This window comes from Aquila chrysaetos, chromosome 8, assembly GCF_900496995.4.
Source record: "Aquila chrysaetos chrysaetos chromosome 8, bAquChr1.4, whole genome shotgun sequence".
Taxonomy (NCBI): domain Eukaryota; kingdom Metazoa; phylum Chordata; class Aves; order Accipitriformes; family Accipitridae; genus Aquila; species Aquila chrysaetos.
The window spans coordinates 43405360-43423860 of record NC_044011.1 but is presented as its reverse complement, the minus strand read 5'-3'; the positions used below and the strand labels follow the sequence as shown (position 1 = coordinate 43423860).

The window sequence follows — 18501 nt, the reverse complement described above, 5'->3', positions numbered from 1 at the left end:
TGCACTTTATGGCATTGGATTGCCCCTATGGAAAGTAGGTGACCTAGCAGTAACAGTCCTGCAAGACTTTCAGAGCCTCTTGCCTAATGTTGTTCTCCAAATCCCTTTGCTGAAACGCTGGAGGTGTTGGCCTGTGTAATCCATCTGTGGGCTGTCTTGCTAGAGGTGGAACAAGGAAATGAAAAGCTTTTTAACTGTTCAGCATGCTGCCTCTGTTCCCCTGTGACCCTACTGTAGCACCTAATGTGTTTGTAAAGAGAGTGCTGACCCTGGGGCTTGTTAATTAGTGTCCCTGCTTGATCTGAGTGGCTGGCCTTCTGCTTGTCAGGTCGGATAGGCTGTAAAATCAGGCAGAAAGCGCTGCCTTTTCTAATGAACTGTTTAAAATGAGTACCAATTAAAGCATTAAACAAGCTCTACTCCTGAACCAGCCAGACATTTTTTTGTTGGTGCTTATTAAATTACAGATTGCAACAAAAGAAGAGCCATCAACAGGGACCATTTGTCTCACAGTGGTGTTGCTCTTGGCTTGCATTAGATGAAATGGACAAGAGGGGAAATAATGGCTTGTGGAACCATGTAGAAATGGCATGATTTCGTAGTTCATTGTAAGGCTTAATGTTAACTGGACTCGAGTTTACAATATCTTAAAAGAAAGCTCAGTCACAGGTAGTTTTTGCTTGATTTTTGAGTTGGGTGTGGAAAACGCACTTAAAAGTAAAAATGTGGCAGAGTTTGAATGCCTCATGAAAACTCTGAATTCTTGAAGTGGGTATTTAGCTTGTGAGCTAAACTTAGCTAGGATGATGACAAAAATGCTGTCTGTTGATGTTGAAATTAACTCAGTGGGCAAGGATCAGCTGAGTATCTCAAGTGATGAAGATTCCCTGGTTGAGTCTTTCTGCTGTTGTATTGATCTTGTAGGTAGCTGGCATTGCACTGTGTTTGTCTATAGCAAATAGCCACAGAAGCAAGACCAACAGCTACTTGCCCTTCATCCTCAGGTAATGTAACCTCTTCGTAGGAGCCATTTTTCTGGCAAGGTTGTACCAGTTGTCGTTACCCTTGCAGCAAGCTGTTAACTAATACAGCAGGCTGTACTAATAAAGCACAGATGTCTCTCTGATGCCCCTTGGTTTAGATACCGGGCTACTTTGGTTCTTTATTTTCAGTTGGATTAATGGTTCAGAGGGAGTGTTTGGCAGCAAGGATGGGAAGAGAAGCTGCTTGATGTTTTTTCAGTTTGTTTGGACTCAGAATTTTCTGCTAATAAAATGAAAAGCTCATGTAAATAATACACTTCCAGCTTTTCTAGGCACTGTGCATAAACCTTGGTGCATGGTATGCGTGGCTTCTTACTATGCCTCCATATGGGTGTTAAATGAGTGCAAGACTACCCTAAAACCTATCATGTTCCTGTGTCTGAAACAGTACAAAGAATGCAAAATTTTCTAGAATACCTTGCACTAACTTGGAAAATTAGTCACTTGAGACAATAATATACACTGTTATCACAAAATGTTATAGCAAAGACTTTCATAGTGAAACCAAATTTAGCAGTGTGAGTGTGAAGCTTTTCTAATTTGTGGTAATTGAGCAGGAATCCCTAACTGCAAAGAAACTTTTCAGTTGAATGTTTTTGCTTGGGAAGGCTTAGCAGGGGCAGGAATTGTTTTAATATGGGTAAATGGGCTGTTTTGTTTCCCTTTCAACTTGACCATTGGGGAATATGTTGCTTGTATGAGTGATTTTTTTTTTAATTACTTTTTTCTGTAGATCCCTTTAACTCAGAGCTTATTTGGGAAAAAACCTTACAACTTACACATCTGCACAGAGGAAGTAACCGTAGATAACTAACAAAACTTGAGGTTTCCTTTCCTTTGCTGACATACTGTCTTTTGAAATAATGGACTGAGTGAAGGCTACCAAAGCAGAATGCTTAGCTCAGGCCTTTAGTACTAAAGGAATCGATTATTGTGATGTTTTGTTCTCAGGATTGCTCAGTAATTTGCTAATGCTGCTCCAAACACAGCAGCATATCTGACTGCAGCAAGGGAATATGATGATATTCTACTTACTTTAGTCTCTCTTCACTGGTTACCAGTTCATTTGCAGTTGATTTTGGCAGTTCTTTTAATTAAAATTTTACTCTGGGTGCTTGTATTTCCTCATTTATTAGTTGCTGTATTGTTGTTATACAAAACCATATGTTCATCAGCAAATGACTTTGTTCTCTTCTAGCAGTGGTGAGAAGCAAGAGCCTCCTTCAGGACAGGTACTTACTGCTGTTTCTCTTGGCCTCGGTGAGCCGTCTGGAAGTTCGTGTCTGGAGCCTTTCCTAGAGTTGTCTACGTTTGCTTAAACCACCCATTCTGAGCAAGGATTTATTCCATGTTTTAGGTGTGACTCTGGAAATGAGAGATGCTGAAGCCCATTAGGAGGGTTTGGGCTACCTGGTGGCAACATGGAGAAGCTTAAGGACTGGGAGTGAAATTTAGATTGTGTTCTTGCTGTTACTCTTGGGGAAGAAGAAAGTTTCCACCTTGTCAGCTAGATTAGCTTGAGGTTGTACCCGCTTCCTATTCTGCAAAGCTCATGAACAAGTTTTTCTGCTCTCTATCTGCATGAGGGAATGTAGTTTTAAGGATATTCTCACTCTTTCTCCCTGAGCCTCCTGGACTCTGTCCTTGGTGTGAGTGCAATACTTAAGTGAAACTGTGCAGGTGTTCAAGTGGTTAGCAGTGTACCACTTTGTGAAGTTGATCTGCTGGGATCTTTCCTGCACTGCATCCTTTGTACACAGGGAATGTAAGAATATATCAACAGCCTTATTCTTCCCCTATAGAAGAAGGGCAAAGGTTAGGTTTCCCTAGGTTTCCACTGCTACATGATGATGTCATGTATTGTGCTCTACTAAGGGTGGCTAGAGTGCAGAGGACTCTCTAAAAGTGGGAGAGAGTTTTTAATTCTCTTTGGGCCCCTTGCTGCTGCTCTTTCCCCGACCACTGTGTTCTTTTGATGATTAATAATTGTTCTTGTTGCCTTAAAAAGATGGGCTTCCATACCTGCTGTGACATTCAGAAAAATACAGCATCTTTCTTCTGAACTTGTATTGCTCCTGTTTTGGTGGGAGTTTAAACTGTAATTTTCCTGTTGTAATGTATTTGATACTGAAATGGCTTTCGGGCTGGTGGCATGCATCTTGGTGTTCAAAAGTAGAGATTGAAGAAGGAAATAAAACCCCCTGCTCTGAAAATTATTCTCTTGTACTTCTCATAGAATACGATTCATTTTCTTGGTGTTCTTTCCTTGCTAAACTCTTGTGGACGCAGCTCTCAAACCTATGTTTTTCTGCTTTTGTCTCAATGTGGAACTTTCTGAGCTGTCAATTAGGCTGCAGTTCAATTTCATGAAGGGTCTCAATTCTTGACCTTCCAATGATTGCGATGTCAAAGGGAGTCAGAATATGAAAACAAGTGATTGAAAACATGAATCACCATGGCAGCCTAGCTATCCGGCATGAAGGCTTTGATGGAAACTGGCACTGGGAGAAAAAGAAACACTTCCCACTTTTTTAAGCATCAGTCCTCTGCCATGTCATCTACTTCAGATTTTACAGGAGTCTGTGGCATAGCTAATGGCATTAGCTAATACAGCTTTTGAGAAAGTAACAAGTATTTGTAAAGCACATGCAAAAATCAGTTTATTTTTCTATTTAGTATCTTATGCTGCCTTGACTTTTCTGGCATCTTTTTCCTCAAATATCAACTACTTGGTAACTTTTCCAAGTTACTGCCTTTAAAGGAAGCAGGTGATTTTGTGTGACTGTAGCCTGGAAGTCCAAAAATAAATTTCCTTGATGTGTTGTGGAAGCTCTGTATTGTTTCAGACAAGCCATTTAATTCCTTATGTCAGTCCACAGCATGGAAAAGGAGGGGATACTAATGGCTTCCTAACCACCTAGCCTGGGATCTAAGTTAATATTTGAGATACTCTGATGCTGTGTGACATAAGTACAAGGCACATAAAACCTTTGTATCATGCTAGCTGTAAAATTGCTTCCTTAATGTTTTCAGTTCTTGAATAATCTCTTCAGAGGTAGGATTTCACAATGTATGCATTCTTGATTTTCTTAAAATGAGCAGTAATTTACTGCTCCCAAAGTGTAAGAAGTCTGCCTCTTTCTGGGTTGTCAGCAGCCACTTGGAACTTGAGCCTTTGCTCTGTTTTCTTCCAAATGATGTGCAAGAAAGCAGGTTTTAGCAAGTTAAGTTTTCCTCTGTTGGGAGGCATTCCTTTAGGAGCACAAACTCTCCAGATGGCAGTTGGCTAAGTTGGAGCCACCGGAGTAATGCCTTGCTTGCAGTTCTTGGTGTAGTGACCTGTAGATTCACATATAAAGATCAGTGAATCATGCTGCCTCTTGCTATAACCTGCAAGCCCTAGGGAGGAAGATGGAATTCAAGTTACTTGCATTGGGACAAGTGGCAGAAAGTCTGATCCAGTGACCTAATGCTTTGACAGGAGACTTCTGTATAGCCTGTGTTTAACTTGTCAGTCTGTAGTGATGTTACGTACTATGTGGCGTAAGATTTTTCAGTCTTGCTTAATGATGAAGAAAGGTTTCATGTCACTTAAGCACTTGCTATTTCAAGCTTTGCTTTATTGAAAATAGCATATCAGCTTAGTTAATGAGCAAGTAAAGAATTGGTTCTGTTACACCTGGGCATAGTAGTGAGAGATGTCCTTGGATACATGCTGAGGGGGGCCCAGTCTATATGCAGTCTGTGGGACCGCCTTCTAGTCTTTCATCAATTCTTAGTGTTGCCTGATGACAGGAATCTCCAGCCATACATATGTGACACTTCTGTTCATTGATAATTCCTTCTTTCCAGATGAGTGCCTTGATGAATTCAGAAAGAATTGCTTTAACAAGCCTTAGTTTCTTAAGGCTTTCTGAGCACTTGATAAAGGTATCAACTGTCAAATGTTGTGTAATTACAATTTAGTTTGTTTGTAAGCCTTCTAACTGAAGGCATAAAGCTTCTCTTTGCTATGCTTACTTGATTATTAACTGGGAAGATTTTTCAAACTGTTGCTGAAGTATCACCCTATAGAAATGTGCTTCTTCCTATTGTACTTCCCTGTCCTAAACTAGCTCATGTTAATAAGGAATACTGTTAGCAAGGAATGAAAGAAACAGATATTTGGAAGGGTTGGTGAGCAAGATTAATGCAACCTGCAGGTACTGATAGTGTACACTTAAAAGTATGTGTTATCTCTAGACATCCCTTCCAGTCTCTGGGAGTCTTTGACTTTTTTGGAGGCTGGGGGGAAGTCCAGGTTGTCTTAACTTTGGTGTAGTTGTCTGTCCTTTGGACTGTTTGGTTTTATGTGGTTCTTAGTCTCAGCTGTGCTCTTCATCTGGTTTCCTTGCCACTGCTTTATCTTTGGTGGCCTGAAAAATAGATGTCTAAGAGTGAAGATAAGGAATTTAAGTGGCTTTGTCCCTTGATACAGGACATGAGCTGTAGCGTTGTAATGCCCAATGGATTTTTTAATGAAAGAATAAAACAGGCATTCCTGACCTGCCGAGTTGATGTTTAGCGGGTTGATGTGTGTGAAATTGTCTTGTCAGAGATAAGATAGCTCTGATTCTTTTTGAGATGTAATATCACACTTGGTATATAAAAAAACCTTGGTAATTTGATAAAAGCTGTCACCTCAATCTCAGTCGTCTTCTGCTATTTAAAGAAACTGTGGTGGAACAAGATGCCTGCTGCATGTTATTTGCCCTGTCTTGTGGGAAGGGACACTTAATGGCTGGCAGAACGTGTTGAGCTAAAGTAGTGGAAATGTGGTTACTGTTTGCAGGCAGCATCCTCCCTTCTCCATTAACCTATGTCTCTATGAATGAAAAGCCTTAGCCTGGTGAAGTTTAGAAGAGAAGAAAACAGCATGGATATGGGCAAAGCTTTATTGTCCTCTGTACTACAAAATCAGAAGCTGGGATGTATGGAGCCAAACAGCATACGCTGAATGGTAGTATGTCTCTGGGAGCTGGGGAAAGCAGTTGTTGGAGGCCACATGAGTCACCCTTGATTGGTAGTGTAGCTGTACTTTCAGGAGGCCTTGTATCAGCTATTGGGAAATCAACTTTTGATTTAAAGCTGAATACTTCTGTTGAACACTCTTGACTTCAGAGCGGAGGCTGGTGTAATTCTTCAGTGAGGACTGTACTTCAAGAAATCCAGTAAAACGCCTGGCAAATTTCATGGAGTTATTTCATAATTACGTTTTATAACCTTTTCTGAAGTAGAAGCTGGCAAAATTGCAGTATCAGTAGAAGTGTGCAGAGCTGTCCTCTGAAATGGTCTTGAGCTTTTCTCCTCCAGATCTCCCCCAAGCTCCCTGCTGTAGCTTGATGTATTTGTCTGGTCTCAATTAAGCAATGATCTTAAAACACTTAGGCATATAAGGGACTCTTGTCAAAAGAACTTGTCCCACTGCAGTCAAAGCTATGTGTGTATAAAGATGTTTGCATTTGTAGACTGGAGCATGTTAGTCCTGTGTGAATGGGATGCATACCCCTCTGGGGACACTGAGCATATTAGAACTCCAAATCTAATACAGCTTGTAGGGAAATGGTACTAGTTTTCTTCCTTGATTTATCCAGAGTTAGGGGCTGCTCAGATTGCTAATTCCAGTTCAGGGCTCTCTTTAGTCTAAGAAGTCCCTTTTGGATTTGCTGTACTGGAATTAGAATACTTCTCAGAAGCCAGACTTCTTTCACTACAGAAGTGATGAATGCTGGGGCTGGTGTGGTGTGTGAAGTGGGAGCCTTTTTCTTCGACTGAAAATGTTTTTGTGGCTTGGCATGCTGTTGCTTTGATGTGAAAGCTGTCCTGCTTTCCTACTATTGAAACTCCAGCTAAGTCTCTGTCAAGTCCTTTAAAGTAGTTCAGTCAAGCTCTAAGCCTATGGAATAATTATTAGCTGGCCACTTTTGCTAGCACAAATAAACTGGGAAAAAGCCCAGGGGTCAACAACTTGGCTTTAAATATATGTTAAAAATTGTTTTAGATCTTTTTAGACAGTAAAAGCTGATTTTAAGTTTGTATGAGTGATGATCACATCAGATAGAGAAAACACTGAGATTGCATGTTGTTTCTAAGGCTCTAAGGGAAGAGTTTTGTTTCCTGTCAGACATGCCACGTTAACAGTGTGAAACTTGGCTCCATAGAAGTTGAGGGCTTGATGTATGTTATTTTACTGATTATCATCCTGATTTAACCATGCTTTAGTAGAAGATGCGGCATAGTGACTTCTGAGCCGTGTAGTTAACTGACTTATTACATACCAGTCTTCAATTTCTTTTTCTGGGCAGTTCCCTCAGCTGGAAAAAATTGGTGAATACCTGTTCATCTCTTTAGACTGAGAAGAGTTATTATTTTAAAGGGAAGCTTGGGTAGTTTTTAGTGTGTTGACACTCTGACATGTTTGCAAAAGCCTATTGATCGAAGACTATTTCTAAGCTTGACTAGTAAATGTAGTAGTTGATTTATTTTTTCCTGATTATGCAATGATAGCATTCCAAATCACTGAGTCTTCACTGGCTTTCATGTCATGCTATAAATCAACTCTTAACTTTGAAAAGATCAAAACCTATCTGCCAGGTTTTATAAACCTCCCCCCCCCCCCCCCCCCCCCAAGTCTATGAAAGTTCTTTGAAACACAGCAGACTTTGAATTGGATCCAACTACATAATAAGTACTTGAAATGAGGCCAGACTCTGTGTTTCATGGCTCAGTATGGGACTTCAGTGCTGCTTTGGGCTTACAACACCCAAAACCAAAAACTTGAAAGTGTGGTGAGTATCTTACCAATCTCAAATTCATAGCCCAAAACAAAATTCCTCTCTAAGAAATGTGTGAAGTCAAAACTGGTGATGATGAGAATTTCTGGAAATAGGCAGCTATATAGTGTCCAGATAGTTCCCTACTGATATGTAATCCTTCATCTCACATTCCACTAGTTTTCTGCATTTCTACTTCACCTTTACTTGGCTCAAAATGAAGAGGTTAAAGCAGTAACTTGCTAACTTGATATGTCATAAAATCCTGATTTACATTCAGGTGAATACCCTTCAGTAATGTTCAAGATGAAACTAATGAATTACTCTGATCTTGCCAGCCTTGCTCAAGCCAACGAAATAGAACACTGAAGACTGCTGGACAAGTAAAAAGGAATGCTTGAAAAGGGCAGCTTAAAGAGCAAAGATGACATGGATGGGATCCTGTACCTTGTGCCACCATTAACATGCTTGGAAAGTGAGCATGGGTCACTGACTGTGTGTGCTTGTGATGTCCTGTTAGACTAAAATAGATAGCCTCAAGAAAAAGGCAATGGAAAACCTGGGACTGTGTTTTAAGATAGCCTTTCACTGTCAGATGTGTGAGGGGGAAAAATTGCACCTTGTGCTAAAGAAATAAGGAATGGGAAATTTGGGGATAGTTAAGTTTCTTCCTGGGAAATGTTAGATCAGATAAAGGGAGAGGCTGTGGATTTTCATAGTGATGACCTTTAACTGCCTGCACATGATGCAGAGGCAGGAATTTCAAATGAGTAGTTAAGGGTGTGCTGTTTCTAAGGGATATTTCTTCATTTATGGAGGGTAATAAGAACATAGTAGAATGTAAGCGGTTACATTGAGAGAAGGTTTAGCTAAACAGATTTCCTACCTGAACACATGTTCAGAGATATGATTGCCATCATTTCTTAACAGTTTCTGCAAGGAGAATTGAATAGTGTGTTTTCTAGTGGCGTTTCCTAGCAATTGGCCAGACTTTGCACCACGGCTTTTGTTGCACATCCTTTGTAAGCAGAGGTCTGGCTAGTTTGCAGCTATTGATACTATGTGATCTTTAAAGCAAATTGATAGAAAGCTGAAAATGCTTCAGGGATATTCAGTATCTGAAAGGTTATCATAATACTGGGTGGGGAGACAAATGCTTGGGGGCTCTGAGTGGATGTAACTGAAGACTTTATGTGGTGCTAAACCCAAAAGGAGGAGGACTGGAGTTCCAAAGAAATGGGCACCAATGCACTCTCAGATGTAATCAAGTTCTTTAAAAAGTATTCATTTAAATAAAGCCCTGTTGAGTTTAATGGAAAACATAATTCTCTATAGGCTTTGTTGATATGCTCGTGGAATTTCTGCAAGAGTGTATTCTATTAAATTGGAAAGTTTCATGGCAAGACTGGCATTTTCCACTAAGTTCTGTAAGGCTCTACAGTAACGCTTCAAGCTATTTGACAATCTTAGAAATACTAGAGTGCATCCTTTTCCGAGGAGCTCAATTGTATTATCTATAAACAGATGGTGCTTGAAGCTCTGTCTCGGGACTCTCAGTCCCTAACCTTTGAGTAAGCAGGGTTTTTCACTGAAGAAAGGCTCTACTCTGTGCTACTTCCAGTTCAGGATGGGGGTGGCACTTCATTTAAGGCATGGTGTATTGTAATGAGTGCTTCGAAGAAGAACACTAGAACAAAGCTTGGCAAATGAAATGTGTCCTGACAGAGGGCATTTGTTTGTGTGTGACACCATTGTTTTCAAAAGCTTATTTAAATTTTGTGGGAGAGTAACATGGTTTGCTGCTGATGGGGAATGTACAATTAAGGACTTCAGTTTTCTTGGACTTGATACAGCAGTACCTGTCACCATCCTCTATTAGATCCTCTACAAACTCTGCCTATGTACAGCTATGAAAAAGTATGGAGCACTATGAGGCAGCTTACCTCTGGACTTAGATAGTTGTGATATGAGGAACAGAAGGTATTTTATGTGTACTTCTCTTTTAGGGTGAACAAGGTTTGGTATTTGCTTTTCCCACCGTGAAACAATATATTCAGTCTCCCCCATCTGTGCCATCCTGTTTGGTTTTATTTGTATTCACTTTGCTTGTTAGAATGATACTTCCAACTTTATGGGTCATCACTTGGGGGCTGGAGGAAGTCTATTCCCTCTCCCCATACTCCCACAGCCACAGAGATGGGGTTTTGTCTCCACAAGCAGGTATTAATAGAAGTTAGCAGAGTGCATTGCTTTGTGTTTCTAAGCATGCTAACAAAGATACAATACTAGAGTGGGTGGTATGTTTGGTCTTTGCAGGGTTTGCATAATGAAGTTGTGAATGGCTGTATGCTCCTTGACAATGAGTTTTTGGTTGTTTTTTTTTTTTTACTTGATTTGGGGCATAACCAAGTTTTTCTCTGTGTGAAAGGTGCTGGGATGACAGATCTACTTACTGGCCTTTCACTGTCTAGTCATTGCATGTATCAGACAAGATATGTTTCAAGTAGCCAACTGTGACCTGTAATGAGCATTAAATTTCACTGAAGTAGTCCTTGTCATTTCTGCTGTGTTTGTGTGGGGGAGGCAGTTTACACTTACTGTAGAAGTTGTACCTAACTTCATCCACTGAACAGCTATCAGTAAAGCTTTTAGTCACTGTTGCTGTGGGTTACTTTCATACTAGTGACCGTACGCTTAGAGGCAATGTGTCTCAACGCTGCTCCCCTGAGCTTGTGAAGCCCTCCCCTAAGGTGAACACATGCGTGTCACTTTTTTCCTGCCTTGTCACTGTAATGTCGGTGCTGGTATAGATGGCCAAGTGTGACACTTCAGGTGTGGAGACTTGAGAATAAAAAGGGCAGACACTCTGTGCTTTTCCTGGCTTGTACAGTGTTGGAAGGTAGTGCCAGTTTGGAGTTTTGATAGTGCTGTGAAATGCCAGCTGTAGTCTGCTGTGCATCTAAATGAATCACAAAGGGGAAACTAGGTTCAAAGCCAAACTGGTTTTCCCAACAAAAGCCATAGCAGTTGGTGGTATTACAAAGCATTTTGGCTGTGGTCTGGCTTCACATTGCTTTTCAAAATCGATGCTAAATGATTTGTGAAGACTTAATCAATTCTAAGACTTTGAGATAGGAGTGAGAGACATAGCTTATAATTACCAGTATCACCTGATGTACTTCATTTAATTGTGTGTATGTGTTGCTATCCTGTTAAATGACAAGGGAACCTGAAGCTGAGGTGGCAGATATTTACTGGCCTTGCTGCCACTGTGCAGAACAGTGTACTGTAAAGGTCTTCAACTGCTGCTAAGCAAGCCAGCTCTGATCATGTTGTGCAGCCCGGCTAGATCAGAGAATGCTATGCCGCAGGAACATCACTGGTCTCTTCCTGAGACTTGGCTTGTACCTGTACAATGATATGCTTCCCTGTTAACTTACTCCAAGTTGGTAGGGAATATCTGAACTCTCCATTGTGCAGGATAGGCATGTCAACTGTATCCGAGGTGGCATCAAGATCAGTCCCAGACCTGGATTTCAGGTTTTGCTCGCTTGAATGTTGGGTGGGAACTCCTGTGGAGTAAGCTGAGGAAAGAACCCATGAGCCTTATCTCTCAGCCAGCTGCTCAGCTGGCAAGCTGCAGATGTCCCCTAAGAGGGATGCTCTTGGCAATTTCATATGCAAACAATAATTAAAGCAATAAATGTTCTGAATACAAATTCTATTTAAAGCTGGCTTTGAAATGATTTTTTTCTGCTGAAAGGGGGATGGGGAAGGGAGAACAATGAAAAAGAAAACCAACTTTTCACAGAAAATGCTGTGTGAATAACTTTGACTTTTAAAGGAAAACTGAGCACAAAAAAAACCCTGAATACAAAATGCTTTGATTTTTTTAAGTGGAATTGACACTCATTTTTCAAATGTAAACAAAATGGGTAAATATCTAGAGAAAGCAAGGATGTTGGTTTCAGTCCTTTTTCTCCCTACCAAATGTTTTTCACTCAGTGAAAATTTCACTAAGTAATCTTTTTCTTACTTGAAGTTCCAGTAAGAGGATCTAGTGTGTAATTGGTATTACTCTTGGAAATTGGTCAAACGGTCTTTTGAGGTGAGCTGCATGACTCGTAGTGAGTCCAGATATTAGAGAGACTGACATTTTTTCCCCGTAAGAGATTGGTTACTGTGATGTCTGCGGAATTGTAGTACTTGCAAGTCTTTCAGGGCTAAGACTTCCAAATAGGTTAGGGTCAACGGATATGAGGTGAGGGAGAAGTCACGTCTCTAAGTTTTGGGGTTATTTTGACTAAAAGTATCCTAATGAAGAGGGCTTTTTAATAATTAAGGGCCCAGATTCTGCCACTCTTGCTCATGATGAAGAGCGGCTAGAAGAGTAAATGAAAGTGGATTACTGGCCCAGAATAGAGTTTCCAAGTGTTAAAGAAAATGTCCAGGTCTGCTGCCATGGCTAAAGAACAGTTCAAAGTGATCTTGAAGTGTAGGAAAGGAACTAATTGCTACCTTTGTTCAGCAGAAGTAATGATCAACAAATTGGAAGTCAGCTGCATGATTTCCTAGAAGGGAAATGTGATTCTTGTGAAGTTTATGCTTCATAAAGGGGTATGAGGTAGGTGCCCTCCTCCCCTAGTCAGACAAAACTCCTTGGATTTTTCCAGTTGTGCCAGCTAAGTATGAAAAACAGAACAAACTGATGGTGGCTGGAAGGAGCAACAGCCAAAAAGGTCTCCCAGGAAAGTGGTAAGACAGGAATGGCAATGCTGTAACAGGAAAGGGCTAAATGAAGATAAATGACAAGTTGAGACAAAAAGAGAAGAAAACAAAAGAGTGTGAGGGAAATGTAGGAATTTGAATCGGATGACAATAAGGCAAGTTATCTAACCTGGGAGTTAACTGTCACAACACTGAAAGGTACAAAACTAAACACAGCTCTTCCACTCCAGTTCAAAAAAAAAAAAAAAAAACCAACACCCCAAAACATTTAGTTTAGTTTGTAAGGAAGATGAATGGTTCTGAAAAGGTGTGTTGGTTTTGTTTTTCTAAGGAGAATGCATCTCGAAAGGGAAAGAATGCAGACTAGAGAGAAGCAGCAGGTACTCTAGTTTGCATTTTACAATAAACATGAAATTATAAAGAACAAAATCAAAAAGCTTTTGCAACAAAAGCTTTTCTTTCTAGAAGGTTTACTTTCTAATAGTCAGTGAGCTGACAATCATTCCATCATGTTATATGCTAGTCTGTCCATTTTGTTTCAGAGAAGCTAGCCTGCTACCTCAAAAAATACACAGGAACTAGTGAGAGATGCTGTGACTGGAGATGCTAAAGGGTTTGTTTGACACAGCTGTTACGACACCGCTGATAACAGGGAAGCTATGGTTTAGCATAGTCTTCTCAAACATAGCAAATTAGCCAACAAGGGGGAAAAGTTGTAGCAGAATTAATCGCTACCTGGAAAACAATTTCATGCTAGGCTAAACAGGGATTATAAAAAAAAAAAAAAAGTCTGGTTCACAACCCAAGCCTTGGTTTTAGAAAGAAAAGGGGAGGAAAAAAGAAATCAAGACAGTTACCTCAAGGAGTTGACTACCGATCTGTCCTGCAAGAAAGACATAGTTTGGAGTGGTGTGAACTAAGTAAAGATCTGTGGGACAGTTGGCTACTGGTTATAAATTTATGAAGTACTTAGCTTCCTGCAGTAGTTTCCTGGGGACATATGCAACTTGAGTATGGGAAAGGGGTAATGGAAGAGTACCAGGAAGGAGTGAATGGGAAGATATATTAGTACCTTGCAGATATGGATGTAACACAAGGTCCAAATGTATACACAAATATTTAAAACAAAGTTAACTTTATCTACTTGTTCTCTGAAGGGCTGTGCAGGGTGTTTTAGCCTGTGACTGAATGTTTCTTCTTTATAGTATGCAGTCCGGCATTTAAAGGAGCACACAGAGGAAAGACTCTTTAAAATGCAGCACTCCTGTGGATTATATGTTCGCTGACAGTGTCCACTTCAGGGCTATTCTGATGCTTGCAGGATGGAAATAGTTTTGGGGTGGGGTTTTTTTGTTTGTTTGTTTTAAGGGGTTAATAGGGTAATATGCATTTGAATCTCATGCTTTTAATCAGGTACTATGGTGAAACAGATAGCAGATGGAACTGGTTACTTGCAGAAATGTTTTGTTCATGTTGAACAGGAGGCCCTCAAGTTAAGGAGTTCTGGGACTCTGAGATCAGTTCCTGCTGTGCTGTGTGTTCTTTGTGATCTTAAGCAAGGCACTAAAAGGAAGATTTGTAGAAGCTTTTAGTATTGCATCCTACAGCACTGCCATTTTGGGGGGTAACTGGTCATCTAATGGAGTGGAAGCCACTCAACTCAAGGTGGCTTTTGTCTGCAATTTAAGGCAAATCCCTTAAATCTGTTTGGTAGAAAACTTGTCAAACTACAACAGTATGTTGTAAATGTCTGTTGTGGTTTAATCCCAGCCAGCAACTAAGTACCATGCAGCTGCTCTATCACTCCTGCCCTCCCCCCCCCCCCCTCAGCTAGACAGGGGAGAGAAAATGTAACATGGGTTGAGATAAGGACAGGGAGAGATCACTCAACTAATTACCATCATGGATAAAACAGACTCAGCTTGGGGAAAATTAATGTAATTTATTGTCAATCAAACCAGAGTAGGGTAATGAGAAATAAAACCAAATCTTAAAACACCTTCCCCTCCCTTCTTCCCAGGCACAGCTTCACCCCTAAATTCTCTTCTTCTCCCCCCCTGTCCCCAGCAGCACAGGGAGATGGGGAATGGGGGTTGCAGTCATGGGGAATGGGGGTTGCAGTCAGTTCATCACATGTTGTCTCTGCTGCTCCATCCTCTTCAGGGGCAGGACTCCTCACTCTTTCCCTGCTCCAATGTGGGGTCCCTCCCACAGGAGACAGTCCTCCACAAACTTCTCCAGTGTGAGTCCTTCCCACAGGCTACAGTTCTTCATGAACTGCTCTAGCATGGGGTCCCTTCCACGGTGTGCAGTCCTTCAGGAACAGACTGCTCCAGTGTGGGTCCTCTGCAGGGTCACAAGTCCTGCCAGAAAACCTGCAGCGTGGGCTCCTCTCTCTATGGGGCCACAGGTCCTGCCAGGAGCCTGCTCCAGTGTGGGCTTCCCACAGGGTCACAGCCTTCTTCGGGCATCCACTAGCCCCGGCATGGCATCCTCCCCGGGCTGCAGGTGGAGATCTGCTCCCCCGTGGACCTCCCTGGGCTGCAGGGGGACAGCCAGCCTCACCATGGTCTTCCCCACGGGCTGCAGGGGAATCTCTGCTCCGGTGCCTGGAGCACCTCCTCCCCCTCCTTCTGCACTGACCTGGGGGTCTGCAGGGTTGTTTCTCTTAGGTGTTCTCACTCCTCTCTGTGGCTGCAGTTGCTGTTGTGCAGCAACTTTCCCCCCTTCTTAAATATGTTATCCCAGAGGTGCTACCACTGTCGCTGATGGGCTCGGCCTTGGCCAGTGGTGGGTCTGTCTTGGGGCTGGCTGGCGCTGGTTCTGCCGGACGCAGGGGAAGCTTTCAGCAGCTTCTCACAGATGCTACCCTTGTAGCCCTCCCTGCTACCAAAACCTTGCCATGCAAACCCAATACAATGCCTAAAGGTTTAGGTGTGTACCTTGGTTAGCACACGATAGCACCCCCAAAAAAAGTTTTTCCTTTGATGTTTACATCAAGTGTGCCTTAGTTTCCCAGGTGTAAAATACAGTCGCTGCCCTGACTCACAAGGACTTTCATGTGGAGAATACACTGGGTAACATGAGAGAGTTTGTAAACAGATGTAACAGCTCTGAGAATGTACTAGAAACAGTGTTCTCTGCCATATGATCTTGATCTTTGCTTCTGTTAAAAAAGTAAGAATTGTTTGATGAGAAGTACTAGAGTTTAGAAATGGAGGGTTTTTTTATGTCTCACTTTGCAGAATTTTTCTGGACCCAGTTTCTCCATTAAAAGTGCCACCAGCTAGAGATGCATTCCTTGTTTAAACTTCTTCCTTTTCAAGCCTGCAAAATGGATCTTTGAGGAAAAACTTAAATGCACTTTTTAGTGATGCTTCCTGAATGCTGGTAACTCAACAGCACAGAAGAAATGTTATTATATGCAGCACAGCCTTTGTTCAAAGGAATAGGTTATCTTAACAGTAACTTTAGAGCTGTCTCTAAGGCAAGTGAGGAAGCTTCATCTCTTCAGTTCCCTATAACCAGACTGGACGTAGCCCTGGAGACTGTGCTATATTCCCCCTGGAAATAGGGTTGAGATTCAGAAAGTCAGTGGCAAAAGCTAATGGAAGCTATTGCAATGGAGAAGAGGTCTGAATTCAAGCACTTGAGAGAATGGTGTCTGCACAACTGGACCAACCTTATGGTCTTGAAGTACTTTTTTTCATACCAGGTGTTTAAGCTTGGAAATGAGAAATAATGATTTTGGGGCATATTGTTATGGAGGATAAATCAGTAGTGTATATCTAACATTGTTCTTTTTTCTTCTGCTCTTAAAGAACAGTTCTAGTTGATGCAAGGCACCTCTTTGACTCAAACTGTACTTGTACTATGCAGGCTGTACAAAACTTCCAAGGATAAATAAGCAGCCAAGCATCTTTGTCCAGAGTTCCTAATGAGTCCAAGCCACAGACTGAAAAGACCCTGAAATCAGCATCCTGTGGTGGTGCATATTAGCTTAAGGAGGCTAACGGCAGCATTTCCTGGCAGGGTTTTAGATTTAATAAGTGTCCTTTTGTCCCAGTCTCAGGCAAGTGGAACAATAGGGCATGAATGCAGAAAGAAACTAATGGGGTAGCATCAGTTGCCTAAGGTCTTCCCTGTTCCTTGGTAAGTGCTTTCATATGGCTCTGCTGTAAGAACCTGTTATGAGGCAGCTGAACAGCTGATGTGGAACAGCTGAGTTGCATGGAGCTCCATGTTGAACTAACCGTGTCCTAAGCTGTTAATCTGCCTGTGTCCTAGGAGCCCAGACTCTGCTTTTGATTCTGTGGAAGAGTATATAAATTACACGGCCCTTGGAATTGTTGCAATTTATGTATGGTAAGGAAACCTTCTCAGGCATACCTGGGAGGTGAATGATGGTAGTACTGTGACCATCTTTGACAAATTCTGTGCTGTGTAAAGGGCTGTGAGCATGTTCTGTATCTCTGAATTCAGCCAGCTAGAGACACTGTGTGCATATTTAATATTTTGACTTTCAGTTAAATTTCTGATGGGGTATGACTGGCCTGAAGTTTCTTCTGGGTGGACATGTTTGTTTCATCTATCCTGTCCTGTCAAAGCTATTCATTGCTTTAATCTGAGGATTCTATTAGAAGCATCTGATTTTTCAGTACTTTAGGATGAAGAGACTGAGAAATCATTATGAGTGCCTCTGATGATGGGTTGTGTGAGGTTCCTTAATGTAACACTTGCAGCTTTTGATAAATCATTAGCCTGATGTTTTGAAAGGCTTTTTTTTTCTTGTCCAGATTTCTTTTCAGTCACTCTATATTCTGTTGCTGGCACTAACTTCAGTTTGTTTGTTTTTTTTTTCTTTCTAGGCTTTGGCACTTGAGCTGCTAGTTTGGCCTTGGAGACTTCTGACATGGTCCAGTTTCCCTAGCCTAGGACCTTTTGCAAGGTCTTGGCAGGGTTTAAAAAGACAGTTACTTCTACTGCTTCTGGGTGACAGAATTGATCCTGGTTTCAAGAGGATGTATTATGCTTTAAAGGTTCCTGTCCTAGAAGAGACTTGCTTTTTCAGGTGGACAGGTGCCCCACTCTTCAATATCTAAATCTGTGGTGATTATGCTGTTGCCTTTGTTTTTGTACCCACTGCAGGATGAAGCATGATTGTATTAAGAATATAGGTAAAACAGTAATGGGAGTGGTAGGGGGCACTTTCAAATAAAACTGCAAGTTTGAGTCAGCAGCAAGTGCTGCTTTTCTGCTGTAGTAGCAAATCTGTTTTCCAATAAAATGCATGATAGGGTGTCTCAAAAGAAGGTCTGGTGCTGTTAGGAGCCTTTGAACTTGTGATCTTTTCTGTACTGTATGCTACTTCATGCATATACAGAAGTGGAATGTTTGGGTTATCTATACTCCAGTTCTTTGTTCTTGTGCTATTATGTGAAAGCTACATTTTCCTAATAGTATTTACGGGCCTTCAGACTGTCCTCTTATGAACCCTTTCCTACTTTCATCCATATAGAGAGAAGGGAGGAGAAACAACACCCCCAGCTGTCACACTCTGCTGACAGTAGTGTTTCTGTTTCATATCTACTCATTTCTTGGGTACTTAAGTGACCACCTTTTCCCTATATTCTGTTCTGTACCAGGTTTCTAGTCCTGTTGTATAGAGAAGGGGAATGTACATACATAATACATACCTACTGTCAAGGATGGTGTTTCCAGATGCATGTGAAATGCAGCACACACTAACTAAGCTCCACTATTATAGAAGAGTCTCTACTGAGGTAACATTCCTTCCCCACAACTGAAATACTCTTTCACCAGTGTCTAGAAGTCTTATGTTTTTACAGGTACCTGAGGTACTGTGATACAACAGATCTATGTTTGCTTACAGCCTAGCTATTATTTTGCCCATGTTT

At 41.4% G+C, this 18501-nt stretch overlaps 1 protein-coding gene across 16 annotated transcripts in view; it reads left to right on the top strand.

Annotated features, from left to right (window-relative positions):
- Positions 1 to 18501, top strand: part of LOC115345101 (SCO-spondin-like) — a 125101-nt gene that overhangs the window by 38923 nt on the left and 67677 nt on the right. For 8 of the 16 annotated variants that reach the window (XM_041125547.1, XM_041125549.1, XM_041125548.1 and 5 more), the window contains exons 1-2: positions 1863 to 2275; positions 17452 to 17662. The exons of 2 other annotated variants lie outside the window; for them this stretch is intronic. In XM_041125547.1, coding sequence (XP_040981481.1) covers positions 2222 to 2275; positions 17452 to 17662 — 265 coding nt within the window. In that variant the 5' untranslated portion in view covers positions 1863 to 2221. Of the gene's footprint in view, positions 1 to 1858; positions 2276 to 17451; positions 18367 to 18501 lie in introns of those variants that run through there. 6 more of the 16 variants (XR_005933051.1, XR_005933050.1, XM_041125559.1 and 3 more) reach the window with 5 other exon arrangements.